Consider the following 14,888-nt stretch of genomic DNA (forward strand, 5'->3'; position numbering starts at 1 on the left):
AGTCGTCGACTCAGTCTAGTACATGTACGTGTCATCAACGTAACCATCACTTAAAATAATTGATTTGAAAGTATTTGCTCTCTACTGTAGAGCTTTGCCTTAAAGTAAGACACACTTGATCGTGGATCCAACGACGTGATGTATAAAGTATGTGATGCCTAAAAAATGTTAGGTGAAGTCCTACAGTAAAGAGTTACTACTTTTGAATAATGTATTTTAAATGGCGATTAAGTGGATGACATATACATGTACTGGACAGAGTCAGCTATTCCCATATTGGATGTAGATATTGTGATTCAATGTACGAAACCTTCGGAAGTAGATAATTTTAAAACTGTGAAAACTGCGTCAAGGTTTAATAAACATGTATATGACAATCGGTAGGCTGTAATTTCTAATCCACTGAAGAAAATTCGGGAGCAATATTTTTCATCGCACCCTCGTACTGCTGCTGGTATCTGGCTGATCATTTCACAATAAATAGCCAAAAAATATTTGAGGTGTAATTATTTACAAATAAATAGATCTTCCAACCTTAAAATGTCTTTGTTAAGTGCAAAATGAACAGATAAATGTCAAAAGATTTTTGACATTAGCAAAAACGACATGAATACATTAATGTCGCTGCCTTGGTACCAAACTAACCACAAACGAAAGACCTCGGCCTATAAGGTAACATAGAATACAACAGCAGCTTTGTAACTGGTGGCTCAGCTTTCTTCCCATAAGTATTCTTAAGGTGTCGATTTGCTGCTATGCTGCCTTAGCTCGCTCAGTCAGTGCCCAGTTAGGAGTGAATTTGTAGAGGGGCACCCTTCAACCCGTACTCTGTACTTTACCGCTGTCCTGTAACCGGATGCTCACCTGACCCTGAGTGGAGGCGTTTCCTTGCCGCCCCTCGCATCGGCCTCCCGCCTCCGCCGCTCCAGAGGGTCCAGCTCCAGCCGCAGCCATCGCGCCGCCTTGGGCGCCCGGCGCAACGCCTCGGCCTCCGGCGCCGCGGCCAGGTGGGCTGGGCTCTCGGGGATCCACAGCAGTGCTACCAACTGCACCAGCGGCACGGCCACCGGCACAAGGGTCTGTGTCTCCAGCGACGCCCCCGCAGCGCCCAACGTGTAGGCCAGCAGGATGCCCGCGTCGATCTGCAGGTTCTGCGCCACCCCCAGGCGGCCTCGGATGGCCACGTCACAGCTTTCCTCAGAGTACAGGGGTGCCACCACCGTGGCGACGCCCATTGCGACGCCTAGCAGGAATCGTCCGCTCAGCAGAATCCACAGTTTGGTCGAGTACATACCGCTGTCTGCTAACGATCCCTGCAGGCAAATTAAAGCGACGTTATCACTATGAATACATTTTTTGGGTATAAAGTGAATTCATTGTTCGTTCATATAGCCATGATAGTCAGCCGTTTCGATACTGCTACATCAACTATGTACTCTAACTACAGGAGTGTGTGGCAAAGGACACTTAGCACATTGTCATTTGCCATTATTTCTATCTTCGGTTGTGATTACCAGACATTGGAATACACATACACTAAAATACGGGATATACATGCTTTGATAACCACTGTAGTGCATAGCACTGGGTACTTTCCACTGTGCCACAGTAATTGTTCCTTAGTTTAAGTATTTGAGTACACCTACATCTACATTCATATACTACTTACTCTGTTATCCTTCTGAAGTGCGTATTAGAGATGACATAGCATTGCACCATATATCACAGTTTCATCTAGCTTTGATAGTTATAGCTCTACACAAATACTTAACATTCTCCTATAACAACTGAAGTGAATGACATAGGCTACCTAGCATTGTACGATGCTAGCTCTTCTTTCAACTCCAATTGTGTATGGAGCCCATACTGAATGACTGCTGAAATTCTTTGTGCGGCTGAAGTTATTCTAATCTTCTATTGACAGGTTCTACGGAATCGAGAAGAAAGGTGCTGAAGTACATTTCCAGATATTACGTTTATTACTGGTTCTTGAAAACCCATAAGTTGTATTTTCGTAGGATAATCAATGTCCGTATGCCAGTTATGGTTTTCACGAATTTCCTTGCCACTCTCGTGTGAGGCAAACGAACTGGTGACTACTCGTTTCGCCCTTTTTATACTGTCAGTATCCCCTTCGGATCTGATTTGATATGGTCCTATGCACGTAAGCAGTATTGTTGGATGAGAAGAACAAGTGTTCTCTAAGCAACCACCTCTTTAAACAAACAGCTTTTCCCCAGAACCTTTCGAATGAAGCGAAGTCTAATATCTGATTTACCTACGACTCCTAAATATTGTTACAGATATGCATTTGTGTGAGTTGACAGATTCCATTTATTACTCGTCGGCATTTCGTTCATAGAATATTAATTTTATGCAATTTGAAAAGCTGCATAATCTACTAGTTCCAAAACAATACTCAAATTGTTAAAGAAACAAAGAGATTTCCGTAACAAGGGTTTTCTAACTATTTTTTGATCTTATTTTCCATTTTTGTGATATTCTTCCCTTTATCTACCGGCTCCGACGTACCTAGTAGCAGACTGACTAAACAGTCCTTCTTATAGCCGATTAAGTGAGCACATGCGATCGCCGTAGCTAATTTGTCACTCGAGTCTCAGGTCCGTAGGCGGGTTTCATTTAACCAAGTTCTAGGGTACGACTAACTACTAGTTACGTAACTTCTTACAAGGTTTCGCTTTGAGGAGGATATATCTGAAAAGCAATTTTATCGTGTGGACACATTAATCTTATATTTAGGATTTAATACATTGCTCGACAACTGCTGAGACACCAGGGCTCTATTGCACTCGAACAAACATAAGCAATCATGGGCAACATGGACCGCACTACATAGGTAATAGAGGTGTAACGATATACTTATAACGAAGAATGATACAAATTTCACCATATGAGAAAGTAGGATCAGAGGCCTAAATAACGTTCATGTTTGAGACTTGTCAGACTACCAACATGAAGGTCTATATCAGGCTCTCAGTAAGAAATATGTCCTCCTTGGTCACTAATGCTCATTTAGCACCTGTTATTCATGCTAACAGACTGTTGAGGAGTCCTCGGGGGATATTTTCCCACACCTCTCTCAAGGCTAAGCGACCAAAGTGCTGAGGTCTCGGTCCCTCTGAAGGCAGTTTTGAGTTCTTGCACAACTCGTAGAGGATTTGTTCGCTGATAAACACGTCTGCCAAGAGCATCCCAGGCACTCCCTATAGGAGTTAGGTCCAGGTAGAACACAGGCCATTCCATACATTCAATATCTAAACATTCCAGTGCGTCCGACACCTCAGCGGTCCTGTGTGTTCGGACATTGTCGCCTGTAAACGGGAAATCGGGACCTATCGCACACTAAAACAGACGAACATGATCCAGAATAATGTACCTGCCATAATGCTGTAATAGTACACCAAGCAAAGATAAGCAACGATATTTGGCCGTTGTGAATAATGCCTGTCCACACCATAACGATTAGGCCATATCGATGACGTTCATGAACATTCTGTGGTGTGTAAGGTGTCCTTCTTTCCCGCCACACTAACTAATGGCCAGAATCACTTGCCGCGGGGAAGTGGGATTCGACGCAGATCATCAGTTGGGACAACTGTTGATATATCCTACACCAACGACCTCTTTCTCCACGATAGCATGGTTGAAATGGGATGAGTTTAACGGGCTTCCAACCACACAAACCAACCTCATTTAATAGCCACGAAAAGGTTCTGGCGGGGACGTGGGGTGCTGGTAGCGGTTGCAAGCTATGCAGCGATCTGCCTAGGAGCGAGATGTCTTTTCCTTTTCGCCACTAGGGCAACGTAACGATTCTCTTGCGGTGTGGTGGCTTCTCTACGACCACCGGCATGCTTTTGCCTAGCATTTCCTCCATCAGCGGCCTTTCTCAATCGTCAGACGACAGTTTTATATACTCCCATTACTTTGGTAACAGTAATGACACTTTGACCGGCTTTGAGCCGTCCAACTGCAGGCCCAAGATCGTAAACACTCAACTGATGTCTTGCAGACCTGTTGTCGTAGCACACGGAATGTCGCATGTATTGGTTCCACAAACTCCTTCGTCAAACACTGTACTACTAGAACTTTCGAAACCATATAGAGAGTTCGTACAGAGGGTTTCGCCGTAGTTAACACGTCCCTTTACATTTCCCTTTGCTACTCTGGTATCATAACAGAATAACTATATTTTACTTATTTTCTCCTTATAAAAACAAAGAATAAAAAATTATCTTGTTGGATGTTTTCCCTTTTTTAACATTTGTAACATTTGTTAGGATAATATCTCAATACTTGTGTATGTATATTTCTTTGTCAAAGCAATTCTTGGAAATAATTCCTATTTGTTAGTGTAACAATGTTGAAATGAGTGTCTAGAAACAAAAACATTTTACTTGCACGTGATATTTAGAAAATGTGTTAGGAATAGATTTTACTTAATTACTACATTTATAAAAACAATATTTCTAAGAAAATCGATGTGCAAGACTCCTCACTTTCGATAAAAAAACTTCTTAAAAAACAAACTTCACATTTAAATAAAGAAAGAAAATAATTAAAAATAGCACAAAAATATTCTTCTCTTGTCATTTTTAATTATAATGTGGAAGAGTATAGAAATATAAATTAATAATACAAATTAGCATACAATATAATATCGTAGCTGAACAGTGCGAAACAAAATTTAGATAAATTAGAAAATTTTTGACTCACTTAGACAACGATTCAATCAGTGCCTAAATTCAGTGCAAAAATTAAGTTCGAAGGGTGGTGATATGCAAGGTGTCAGGCAAATCCAACACCTTCCATGAAAACCATGACATGATAAGCAAATGCAGTAGTATGTCACATAGCACCAAATAAATCGTGAAATTAAATTAACCAAAGTAATACGAGTAACGAGTGAGCAAATGGAATACCACAAACGAATACAAGAATGCCTAATTGCATGACATACCTTCCCACCGTGAGACAGACGCAGTTCCGAGGGGAGAAACGAGAACAGAAGCCAAGAGCAGAACCGTGTTAAGCTAGAAGGCCCTACGATAAGGGACGGACTGGACACCCACGTCGGCAGCTAACCATTTGGACAACGCCACCCGTAAGTTTTAGCGTCAGACTTTTTCACGTCTCTGTTACGTTGCAAACTTTAAAAACATTGCCCCACCACGAAAAGTATAACGTTTCTCATTGGATAGACAGAATTTTTGTAGGTGGAGCTTAAGGTTAACATTGAGATCCTGATTGGTCAGATGAAAACACAGCCAGATAGTTTTTTTTAAACCAACTTAGGTAAATTGTAGTAAGGAGAAGTGAAGGGGAGAGTTAGTTCCGAGACGGCGAGCTGGATGGCTGCTGCGCCGGCCGCCGCTCCCAGACGAACACCGACAAGGTAATGAACGCACGCGATGCCGCATAAGAGCGCATAAAACTTCACTCATAACTGCAGAGGTCTCATCTGTTACACCCCCTTTTTGTGTAATACTAGTGTCGATCGTAAATTAAAGCTCATGGTGTTCACATTTGCCACTTGAAGTAAAAGTCTGAAATGCGATGATTTCTCTGTTATATAATTATTGAGAAGCCACATCAGCCACTGTAATTTAAGACAAGTTAGATAAGTAATTAAAGATAATTGAGGGTCACTGTAGACCATTTTGATAGTTTTCTCTTTTGTGAAATTTAATTGAAACCTAGATTATAGATGTGATATGGCATAGGTCATCCTTCGATTCATTGTAGAACTTGGAAACCCATTCAGGGAATATTCGTTCACATTTTTGTTGAATGCAGTTGGTTTTTACCATCCTGTATTAAAACATTTCCTTTTATCAATAGTGCAATTTATAAACGATGTTTTGTGAGTAGAATCAAATTTCCAATGGTAAACGTAACTGCTTTTTCGACGTTATTTTACCAGCTAACTAAAAATAGGAAAGCCTTTAACCCCTTCCACTAAATTTTGTTAGTATTAAGATTCTTTTACAGGGAGTGTAGTGGAGCTGACGCTGAGATAATTAAGTATTTGGTTATATCATCGCTAGTCTCACTGAACTCTTCTGAATTCTACATGTCATGTGTAGTCTAGCGTCTCCTTACCAGCAACAGGTCCCAGGTTCAAACTACTCAATTCCCTAAAAAACACGCTCAGAGCGTCGTTGCGCGAAAGTGGTAGGGAGACACGATATAGAACAATCAGACACCACCATGAATGTTAGAATAGACTGCAGCCTTCACTTCCAACAGGCAGAGTGGAGAATTGTTTGAATTGTGATCGCCTTTACTGATGTGTTCAGTTGTGCTTTGAAAAGTCCAAGTACACGTATTTATGTATACAAGTTAATTTCATTTTATAATTTAGTTTCCTAGTATTTTATAACCCCATCTCCCGTTCCCATTTTTTTGTCAATAGAACATGTGATAATGACTTGCTAAGCATTTGTAAATGATAATGTTGGCATCTGTGCGACCTGAAACTGATAACCACTGATGGGCGAAAACATTACGATCAGCTGCTTAACAGCGAATTGGTTCACCTGTGAACCACAATACGCTCAGTAACATTCCAGATGTGTTCTATTGGGTTCTCATCAGGTGAATTCGGTGGTAAATAGATCAGCCTTGTTTCACTATCATGCATGTCAGCCATTTTTGGAGGCAGAAGGCAGAGTGTTTCCAAACAGAAATTCTAACTTTACTCTCAAGTTTAGGATTACCTCCAAATCAAACACCAGTGACGATACTGATTCCGAGAGCCGTTCAAACTCTATCCAAATTTTCCTGGTACTGCTACGATCGCCCCAATGAAATTTCAAGATTTCGACAGAGTGTCAGCAAGAGTGAGACTTTTTGTTTATTTTGTGGGCAGACATACGGGCAGATGCTATCCGTCTTTGTAGCCATGTTCCAAGGCACCCGGTCAGGGTGGCCGAACGGTTCTAGGCGCTTCAGTCTGGAACCGCGTGACCACTACGCTCGCAGGTTCGAATCTGCCTCGGGCATGGATGTGTGATGTCCTTAGGTTAGTTAGGTTTAAGTAGTTCTAAGTTCTAGGGGACTGATGACCTCATATGTTAAGCCCATAGTGGGCAGTTCCATTTGAACCAATTTGTTCCAGAGGAGCCGTTGAGACGTTTTTTGTTGTGGTTTTCACGGAAAACTTCCAACCGTCGCTTTCTTTATGTGAAGGGGATATTAGTGCGGGAACACATGACGGCCTTGCACGAGCGCCTTCTAGCTGCCCGGCACGTTACCTACCGTCGCTTTAACATGACCAGCCCAAAAATCGTGGAAAGTGGAAGGGTGAACTCTGCATCGTCCCCGAGGACAAGATAAAACTACACGTTTATGGTTGTGGTGAAGGTCTAATGCTTGCGTCCCTCCGCTGTCTCTGTATAGTAGGCTGCTGTGCTAAATGAAAACGGAAAAATACAGCTTCTCACTAACCAAAATGAACATCTACTTTAATTCCTATATCGTCTGTGGGGACAGGTGGAATTACCAAGGCATTTTGCAAGTTGTAACATGAATTATGAAAGGAACTTCTTATTTACCAAATTCAGTATGTTAATAGACCTGGGGAATGCTAATAGAGCGTAAAAACAAGAATTAAATATGTAGGGTGGCTCTACATAAGAAATTAAGCCCTCTTAGACTGCGACAAGGGCCCTTTGACAGTGGCAGTCATCGATTTATTGACAAATAAATAACATGGACTCCGAAATCATAGTTCTTGTGAGACACAACTGGCTCCTTATTTGCTTAAAGTACTGAGTGCTATCGACAATAAGTGTTATCGACTGGGTAACTGAATTTGATTCCGCATTTCTAGATCTGAAGAAGACTTGTGACATCGTTCCTCTCAAGCGACTGCTCATCAGACTGTGTGCCTGCAGATTATCGTCTCAATTATGAGGCTGGATTTGTGATTTCCAATCAGAAGGGTTACATTTCGTTGTAACTGACGGAAAATCCTAGAGTAAAACAGAAGTAATACCTGATGTTCATCAAGGGTGTGTTATAACCCCTGTGCTCTTCCTAATCTATATGAACGATTCAGCAGATAATATGAGCGTAGTTGTTAGATTGTTTACCGATAATACTGTCATTTAACCTTCTAGTATTGTGATCATAACTGGTGCAACACGTAGTAATTGGCCCTAATAGTGGAAAGTGTGATGTCATTCACATAAGAACTAAAAGGAGTTCTTAAAATTTCGTTACACGATAACTAGCAAAAATGTGATGACGGTGAATGCATGTACATACCTAGGAATTACAATTACGAACAACTGAAATAGAAACGATCACATAGATAATATTGAGGGGATGGCTAACCGAGGACTGCGTTTTATTGGCAGGACACTGGGAAGATGCAACGAGTGTACTAAAGAGACTACCGGCACTACACTTATCCGTCCTCTGCCAGAGTAATGAGTACAGTATGAGACATTTAACAGACAGGATTGAAGGAGGACATCGAAAAAGTTCAAATAAGTAGAGCTCAATACCTGTTATCGTGAAATAGGAGAGAGTGTCACGGATATGATACGCGAGTTCGGGTTGCAATCATTTTCGTTTCGGCGAGAACTTTTCACGAAATTTCTTTCACCAACGTTGTCCGCCGAATGCAAAAATATCTTTTTCACACCCATATAAATATGGAGAAACTATCTTGATTATAAAATAAGAGAAAACAGAACTCACACGAATAGATGTAAGTGTTCTTTTATGCCATGAACCGGTAGCAAGTGGAGCAGAATAGAAATAGTGTGAAAGCGGTTCGATGAATGGTTCAAATGGCTCTGAGCACTATGGGACTCAACATCTTAGGTCATAAGTCCCTTAGAACTACTTAAACCTAACTAACCTAAGGACATCACAAACATCCATGCCCGAGGCAGTATTGGAACCTGCGACCGTAGCAGTCCCGCGGTTCCGGACTGCAGCGCCAGAACCGCACGGCCACCGCGGCCGGCGCGGTTCGATGAACCCTCTGCCAGGCACTTACGTGTGAACTGCTATTCTACTACAAAAGGACATAGCAGCCGGAGAAGACGTTAAGCACAAATGGGTGCAGGAGGTCCATAATATGTTCACATAATGTAGAGCTGTCAAGGTGCTTTCGATTACAACCACAGGTCCCAGGAAAGCACAGATGAGTGTCCCACATAGCACAATACTGCCCTCAGTGCGTCCGTGGAGCATATTTCGAATATCTGTGGCCTAGACTGCGTAAAATCTCTCGTCCAATGACATATACTCTTTTGTCGGATCTCTGTTAGTCAAACAGATGTCTGTTTCAATTACGATTGTCTTCAGACGGAATTATATTGATTTATGCAGCTACTGTTGTAGTACTAAACAACACAACTTTTAAAGACATTTCACCCAGCACTGTAGCCTCAGGCTGACAGGGCGCTCCAGTGGACGCAGCTGAGAGAATCTGCTTCCTAAAGGGTAATAGTGGAGATAAGTTCCATTTAAAACTGGTACTGATGACTCTTGATTTCAAGTGATTCGACCGGCACACCAACGGGAAGGGAAAGGTTGTAGCATCTAAGGATTATTCAATAGTTCACTATGGCAACAGTGTTGCTCATGTTTCTGCCACAACCTTGACGGAAAAGTGCTAGTCAAAAATTGAATGGATTAGCAAAATAGCTAATCGAGGTAAACAGACTATTGAATAATAACTTCTTTTCATGAAAATAATATTGAAATACGTAATTACATTGCTAATTTAATCAGCAAATACTGCAAAAAAGAAATCGCAGAAGAATGTGATAATAAGGACTTCACTGGAATTACATTTATGTCACCAAACGTTTAAAGAGCCAATCGTCTTCTGAAATACACTGAAAAAATCGCTGATGCAAAAATTACTTGTCAGGCAGAACTGATTTCTTCCATATTACAGCTAGACTTGCACTCTACCAAAACTGTGGTTCGGTACATCTGATAAAGTACGTAAATAACATAACGAATGTGTGTGAGATAAACGGAGAGCCGATGCCTTTTCTTTGTTTCTCTGTTTGTTTTCCATATAATTAGGACCGCAGAACGTTCAGTGTCAGCTCATTGGGTATTATATAACCTTACAAAATATAAATTGCATTTTATAAGTAACAAAAATTATTTGATAGCGTAAGCTCTGCGTTTTTAAGTAACAAAAAAACTTACTTTCAATGGAAATACATTTTACATGTACAAACATAAAAATGGTACTTTTTACTCGTTAGAACTTTCTTCACCCTTATGAACGGCAAAAGATTTATGTTTTTATTCATAAGAGCGAAAGTTGTATATGAATAACTGAAGCATGTTCCACATAAGCTCGACTAAGTATTCAAGCGCTGCCTAACAATTAGTGGAACAAGCTGAAAATATGTGCCAGACCGGACCACAGGTGATTTTTAGTGATGAATCAGATTTTATGCTCCATCGGACACGCTGCTCAAAAATGGCTCTGAGCACTATGGGACTTAACACCTCAGAACTTCTTAAATGTAACTAACCTAAGGACATCACACAAAACCCAGCCATAACGAGGCAGAGAAAATCCCTGACCCCGCCGGGAATCGAACCCGGGAACCCTGGCGTGGAAAGCGAGAACGCTACCGTACGACCACAAGATGCTGCCGACACAGTGATGCTGGATCCTCAGAAGGGTCTAAACTAGGGGATGGAGAATTAAGGCCCGGGGGAAATTTTGTGGGACACCCTGAATGATGTGTAGGTCAACAGTACTGCCTTATATCTGAATTTACTCACACCAAAGCCTCACGGGCATAGTATTTACATGGAAAGTAGGTTCAGTTCATTGGTTATTATTTTCCGCAACGCTTTGGAAACTAGTTCTTTATACACATGAAGTAATGAGTGCAATCGACAGCTGATGTCAAATTGTTTCCACATTTTTGTATTTCCAGGAGGCTTTGGACACCATTCCTCACAAGCGTCTTCTAACCCAATTACGTGCATGTGGAATGTCGCCTCAGTTGTGCGATTGGATTCGTGATTTCCTGTCAGAAAGATCACAGATTGTAGTAATTGACGGACATTCATAGAGTAAAACTGAAGTAATATCCGCAGTTTCCCGAGGAAGTGATGTAGGCCCCCTATTGATCCTGATCTATATTAACGACATAGGAGACAATCTGAGTAGGTCTCTTAGATTGTTTGCAGATGATGCTATCAGTTACCGCCTTGTAAAGTTATCAGATAAGCAAAACGAATTGCACAATGACTTAGATACCTGTAAGGTGCGAAAAGTGTCTATTACCCTAAATAAAGAAAAGTGTGAAATTATTCACTTGAGTACTAAAAGGAATCCACTGAATTTCGAATACGCGATAAGTCGCACAAATCTGAAGGCTGTAAATTCAACTAAATACATAGGGATTACATTTAAAAGTAACCTAATTGGAACAATGACGTAGATAATGTCGTGGGTAGAGTAAACCAGACACTGCGATTCATTGCCATAACACTTAGAAGGTGCGACAGGTCTTTTAAAGAGACTGCCTACACCATGCTTCTCTGCCCTATTATGGAGTACTGCTGTGCGGTGTGGGATGCACATCAGATGGGACTGACGGACGACTTCGAAAAAGTTCAGAGAAGGGTAGCTCGTTTAGTAGTATTGCGAAATAGAGGAGATAGTGCAACAGACATGAAACATGAACTGGAGTTGGCAACGTTAAAACAAAGTCGTTTTTCGTTGCGACGGGATGTTATCGGGAAACTTCAATCACAAGTTTTCGCCTCCGATTGCAAAAATATTCTGTTGGCACCCACCTACATAGGGACAAACGATCAGCACGATAAAATAAGAGATCTCAGGGCTCGCCCAGAAAAATGTAAGTGCTCGTTTGCCCTGCGCGTCGTTCGAGAGCGGAACGGTAGAGACAGCTTGAAAGTGATTCATTGAATACTCTGCCAGGCACTTTATTGTGAATAGCAGTGTAATCACGTAGGTGTAGGTATCGGCCTCGTACGTGAAAGCCACGTTTTGTAACGCATTAGAAGGAGGAGAGGTGACCTAGCCATTACCATTGTATGGTTACTTAAATGTCTGATAGGCAGTTTTCTACAGCTTGATAACGTTGTGGTGCCACACACTCCAGGGATGGCAGTCTGTTATCCCTACATAAGAAATAAGCTAATTAGAGATTAATATTACTTTGAGGCTAGTAATAAGAGCACTTTATGAATTAATTTTGAATGCAGTTTAATTTCTGATTTTCTGTGTCTTACGCTGGTGGACGAGAGATAGGTAGGGACTTTTGAAAGTCTGTTAAACATGCCGTCACACGCTAAAACCATTGCCAACAAAAGTGGCACATTGTCAGATGGGAGTATATGTTCTGGTTTTTCTACACAGATGGTTCTGCTTCAGTGTTGATAATAGGTTGTACAGTACCAGCACTGTGGGATTTATAACCCTCTATATCGAATAGGAGCAGAGATATGGGCATAAAAGTTCCTTTTTCTTTGGAACCCCTGGTGTTTAGGCTTTCTTGAAAGACAGAAATACTCTGTTGGGACAGTATCAGCCTGCCAAAACAACTTGCTTTGCAATGTAGCCTACGTATCAGGGGCAATAAACTGTTTTATAGGTCCTGATATGTTGTCTGCCCTGCATGATAGGCATGTCGTGGGAATAGTATTTGTCTCCTTTGATGAACTGTACACCTACTGGAGTGTGCCTGTGGGCCGGTTGAGAAGGACAGAGGAGGTGATGGTCAGAGTTGGGTGGGGGGGGGGGGGGGGGAGGAAAGGACAGGGAGAGGAGAGTCCATGAGGTAGATGGAAGTTGTATAGATGTGGTGTGCAAGTGAAATAGGAAGAGGGGAAGGTGGAAATTGAAAGAGAGAGGGGGAGGAAGATATGGTTAGGGAGAGTGAATGGAGGAAACGTACGGTGCGAGGGGGAGAAGCAGATGAAGAGAGAGACGAGTTGGGCATACAGAGGTGTAAGGATAAAGTCAACAGACAGTAGGGGGAAGACGGGTAGAGAGAATGGGGGAGGGGGGGGGGGCGAGGGGGAGGTGTGTTCAGTGTATGAAACCTATGCATGCATGCGTGAAGCTGCAGCTAAAATGCCAGTTATTAATATATTTGTGGGTCTTTAGCAAAATGTAAGAATGTTATTGAACATGTGGTCCACTCTAACCTACGTAGACTTGCGCTATCCCATACTATCCTTAACCTATCACACATCGTCGACTCCTTTGTGACAGTGAAGACAATGTCGAATTACACCAGTAATAGGAGATGAATTTGATACTCTAGGCAGAGTCAGAGCATGGAGGTCGCTGCTTGTTTGCAAGACACATTGCTGGGAATGCAATTTCACCATGTCATAATCTTTTATAGTGGATCACATTTTTATTCAAAAATTGATATCAACTTTTCCTCTATCATGTCAGCAGACAATAAACCCCCCTTGAGGACCTCAGTGCTCTTTCCCTTTCTCTCTGCTCTTCACTCTGAGTTTAACACTGAAATTATTTACGCATTTTTAATTCTGAGCTATCGCCAAATACTTGAACACACTGCTCCATAACTGCATCTACACTTAGGGGACAAAAGTCATGGGATATCTCCTAATATCGCGTCAGACCTTCTTTTACCCAGTGTAGTGCAGCAGCTCGATATGGCATGGACTCAGTAAGTCATTGGAAGTCCCATGGAGAAATATAGAGCCATGCCGCCTCTACAGCCATTCATGGCTGGAAAATTGTTGCCCATGCAGGATTTTATACACGACCTGACGTCCCCACTACATACCCGAAAATGCTCGATGAGGTTCACGTCGGACGATCTGAATGGCTAAATCATTCGTTCGAACTGTGCTTAAGTTCCTCAAATGAATGGCCTACAAGTGTGGCCCAAAGATTTTGGGAATTGTCATGAAGCCCATGAGTGGCAGCAAATTGACTTCAAGTAGTTGAACAGCCACTTCCAGTCAATTATCAGTTCAGTTCGACTAGATGAGCCAGTCCATTCCATGTAAACACAGTCCCCATTATTATGAAGCCACCACCAGCTTGCGCAGTGCCTTTTTGACAGCTTGGGTCCATGGCTTCGTGCGGTCTGTCCCACACTGGGGCCCAACCATCAGCTCTCACCAAGTGGAGTTGGCACCATCGGACAAGGTCACCGTTTTCCAGTCGTCTAGGGTCCAACCGATATGGTCACGAACCCAGGAGACGCGCTGCAGGCGATGTCGTGCAATTAGTGAAGGCACTAGCGTCAATAATTTGCTGCCATAGCTCATTAAATCCAACATTCGCCACACTTACATAAAAGATACGTTCATCGTAGGTCTCACATTGATTTCTGCGGTGATCTTACATAGTGTAGATTGTCAGTAAGCACCGACAACTCTACGTAAATGCCAGTGCTCTCAGGCTTTATGTGAAGGTCGTCGGCCACTGTGTTGTCCTTGGTGAGAGGTACTGGCATTTTCGCACAGTCTTGACACTGTGGGTATTAATTATTGGATCTCCGAAATGGAATGTCCCATGCGTCTAGCTCCAACTACGATTCCACTTTCAAAGACTTTTAGCTTCCATTGTCTGACGATAATCACCTTTCTTCATAAATCACATAAGTACAAATAACAGCTTCGGCAGTGCACTGCGCTTTAAACCTTGTTTACAGTAGAGTACTGCCATGTGTAAATGTTTATTTATTTTTTTATTTATTTACACGCCAAGTCCCGTAGGAACAAACTGAGGAGCAAATCTCCAAGGACATGGAACGTGTCAGTACATTAAATTACAACATAAAAATAATAACAGATAAAAATAAATGTTCATGAAACATGGGGAAACTCTTCAGTTCCGATTTTAAAGC

General features: G+C 41.9%; 1 protein-coding gene across 1 annotated transcript in view; it reads right to left on the minus strand.

Moving 5' to 3' along the window:
• Window positions 1-14,888, minus strand: part of LOC126281998 (facilitated trehalose transporter Tret1-2 homolog) — a 49,559-nt gene that overhangs the window by 31,464 nt on the left and 3,207 nt on the right. The window contains exon 2 of the mRNA XM_049981387.1: window positions 865-1,313. Within this exon, the coding sequence (XP_049837344.1) occupies window positions 865-1,292 (428 nt within the window). The 5' untranslated portion in view covers window positions 1,293-1,313. The remainder of the gene's footprint in view (window positions 1-864; window positions 1,314-14,888) is intronic.

Source organism: Schistocerca gregaria, chromosome 7, assembly GCF_023897955.1.
Source record: "Schistocerca gregaria isolate iqSchGreg1 chromosome 7, iqSchGreg1.2, whole genome shotgun sequence".
Lineage (NCBI taxonomy): Eukaryota > Metazoa > Arthropoda > Insecta > Orthoptera > Acrididae > Schistocerca > Schistocerca gregaria.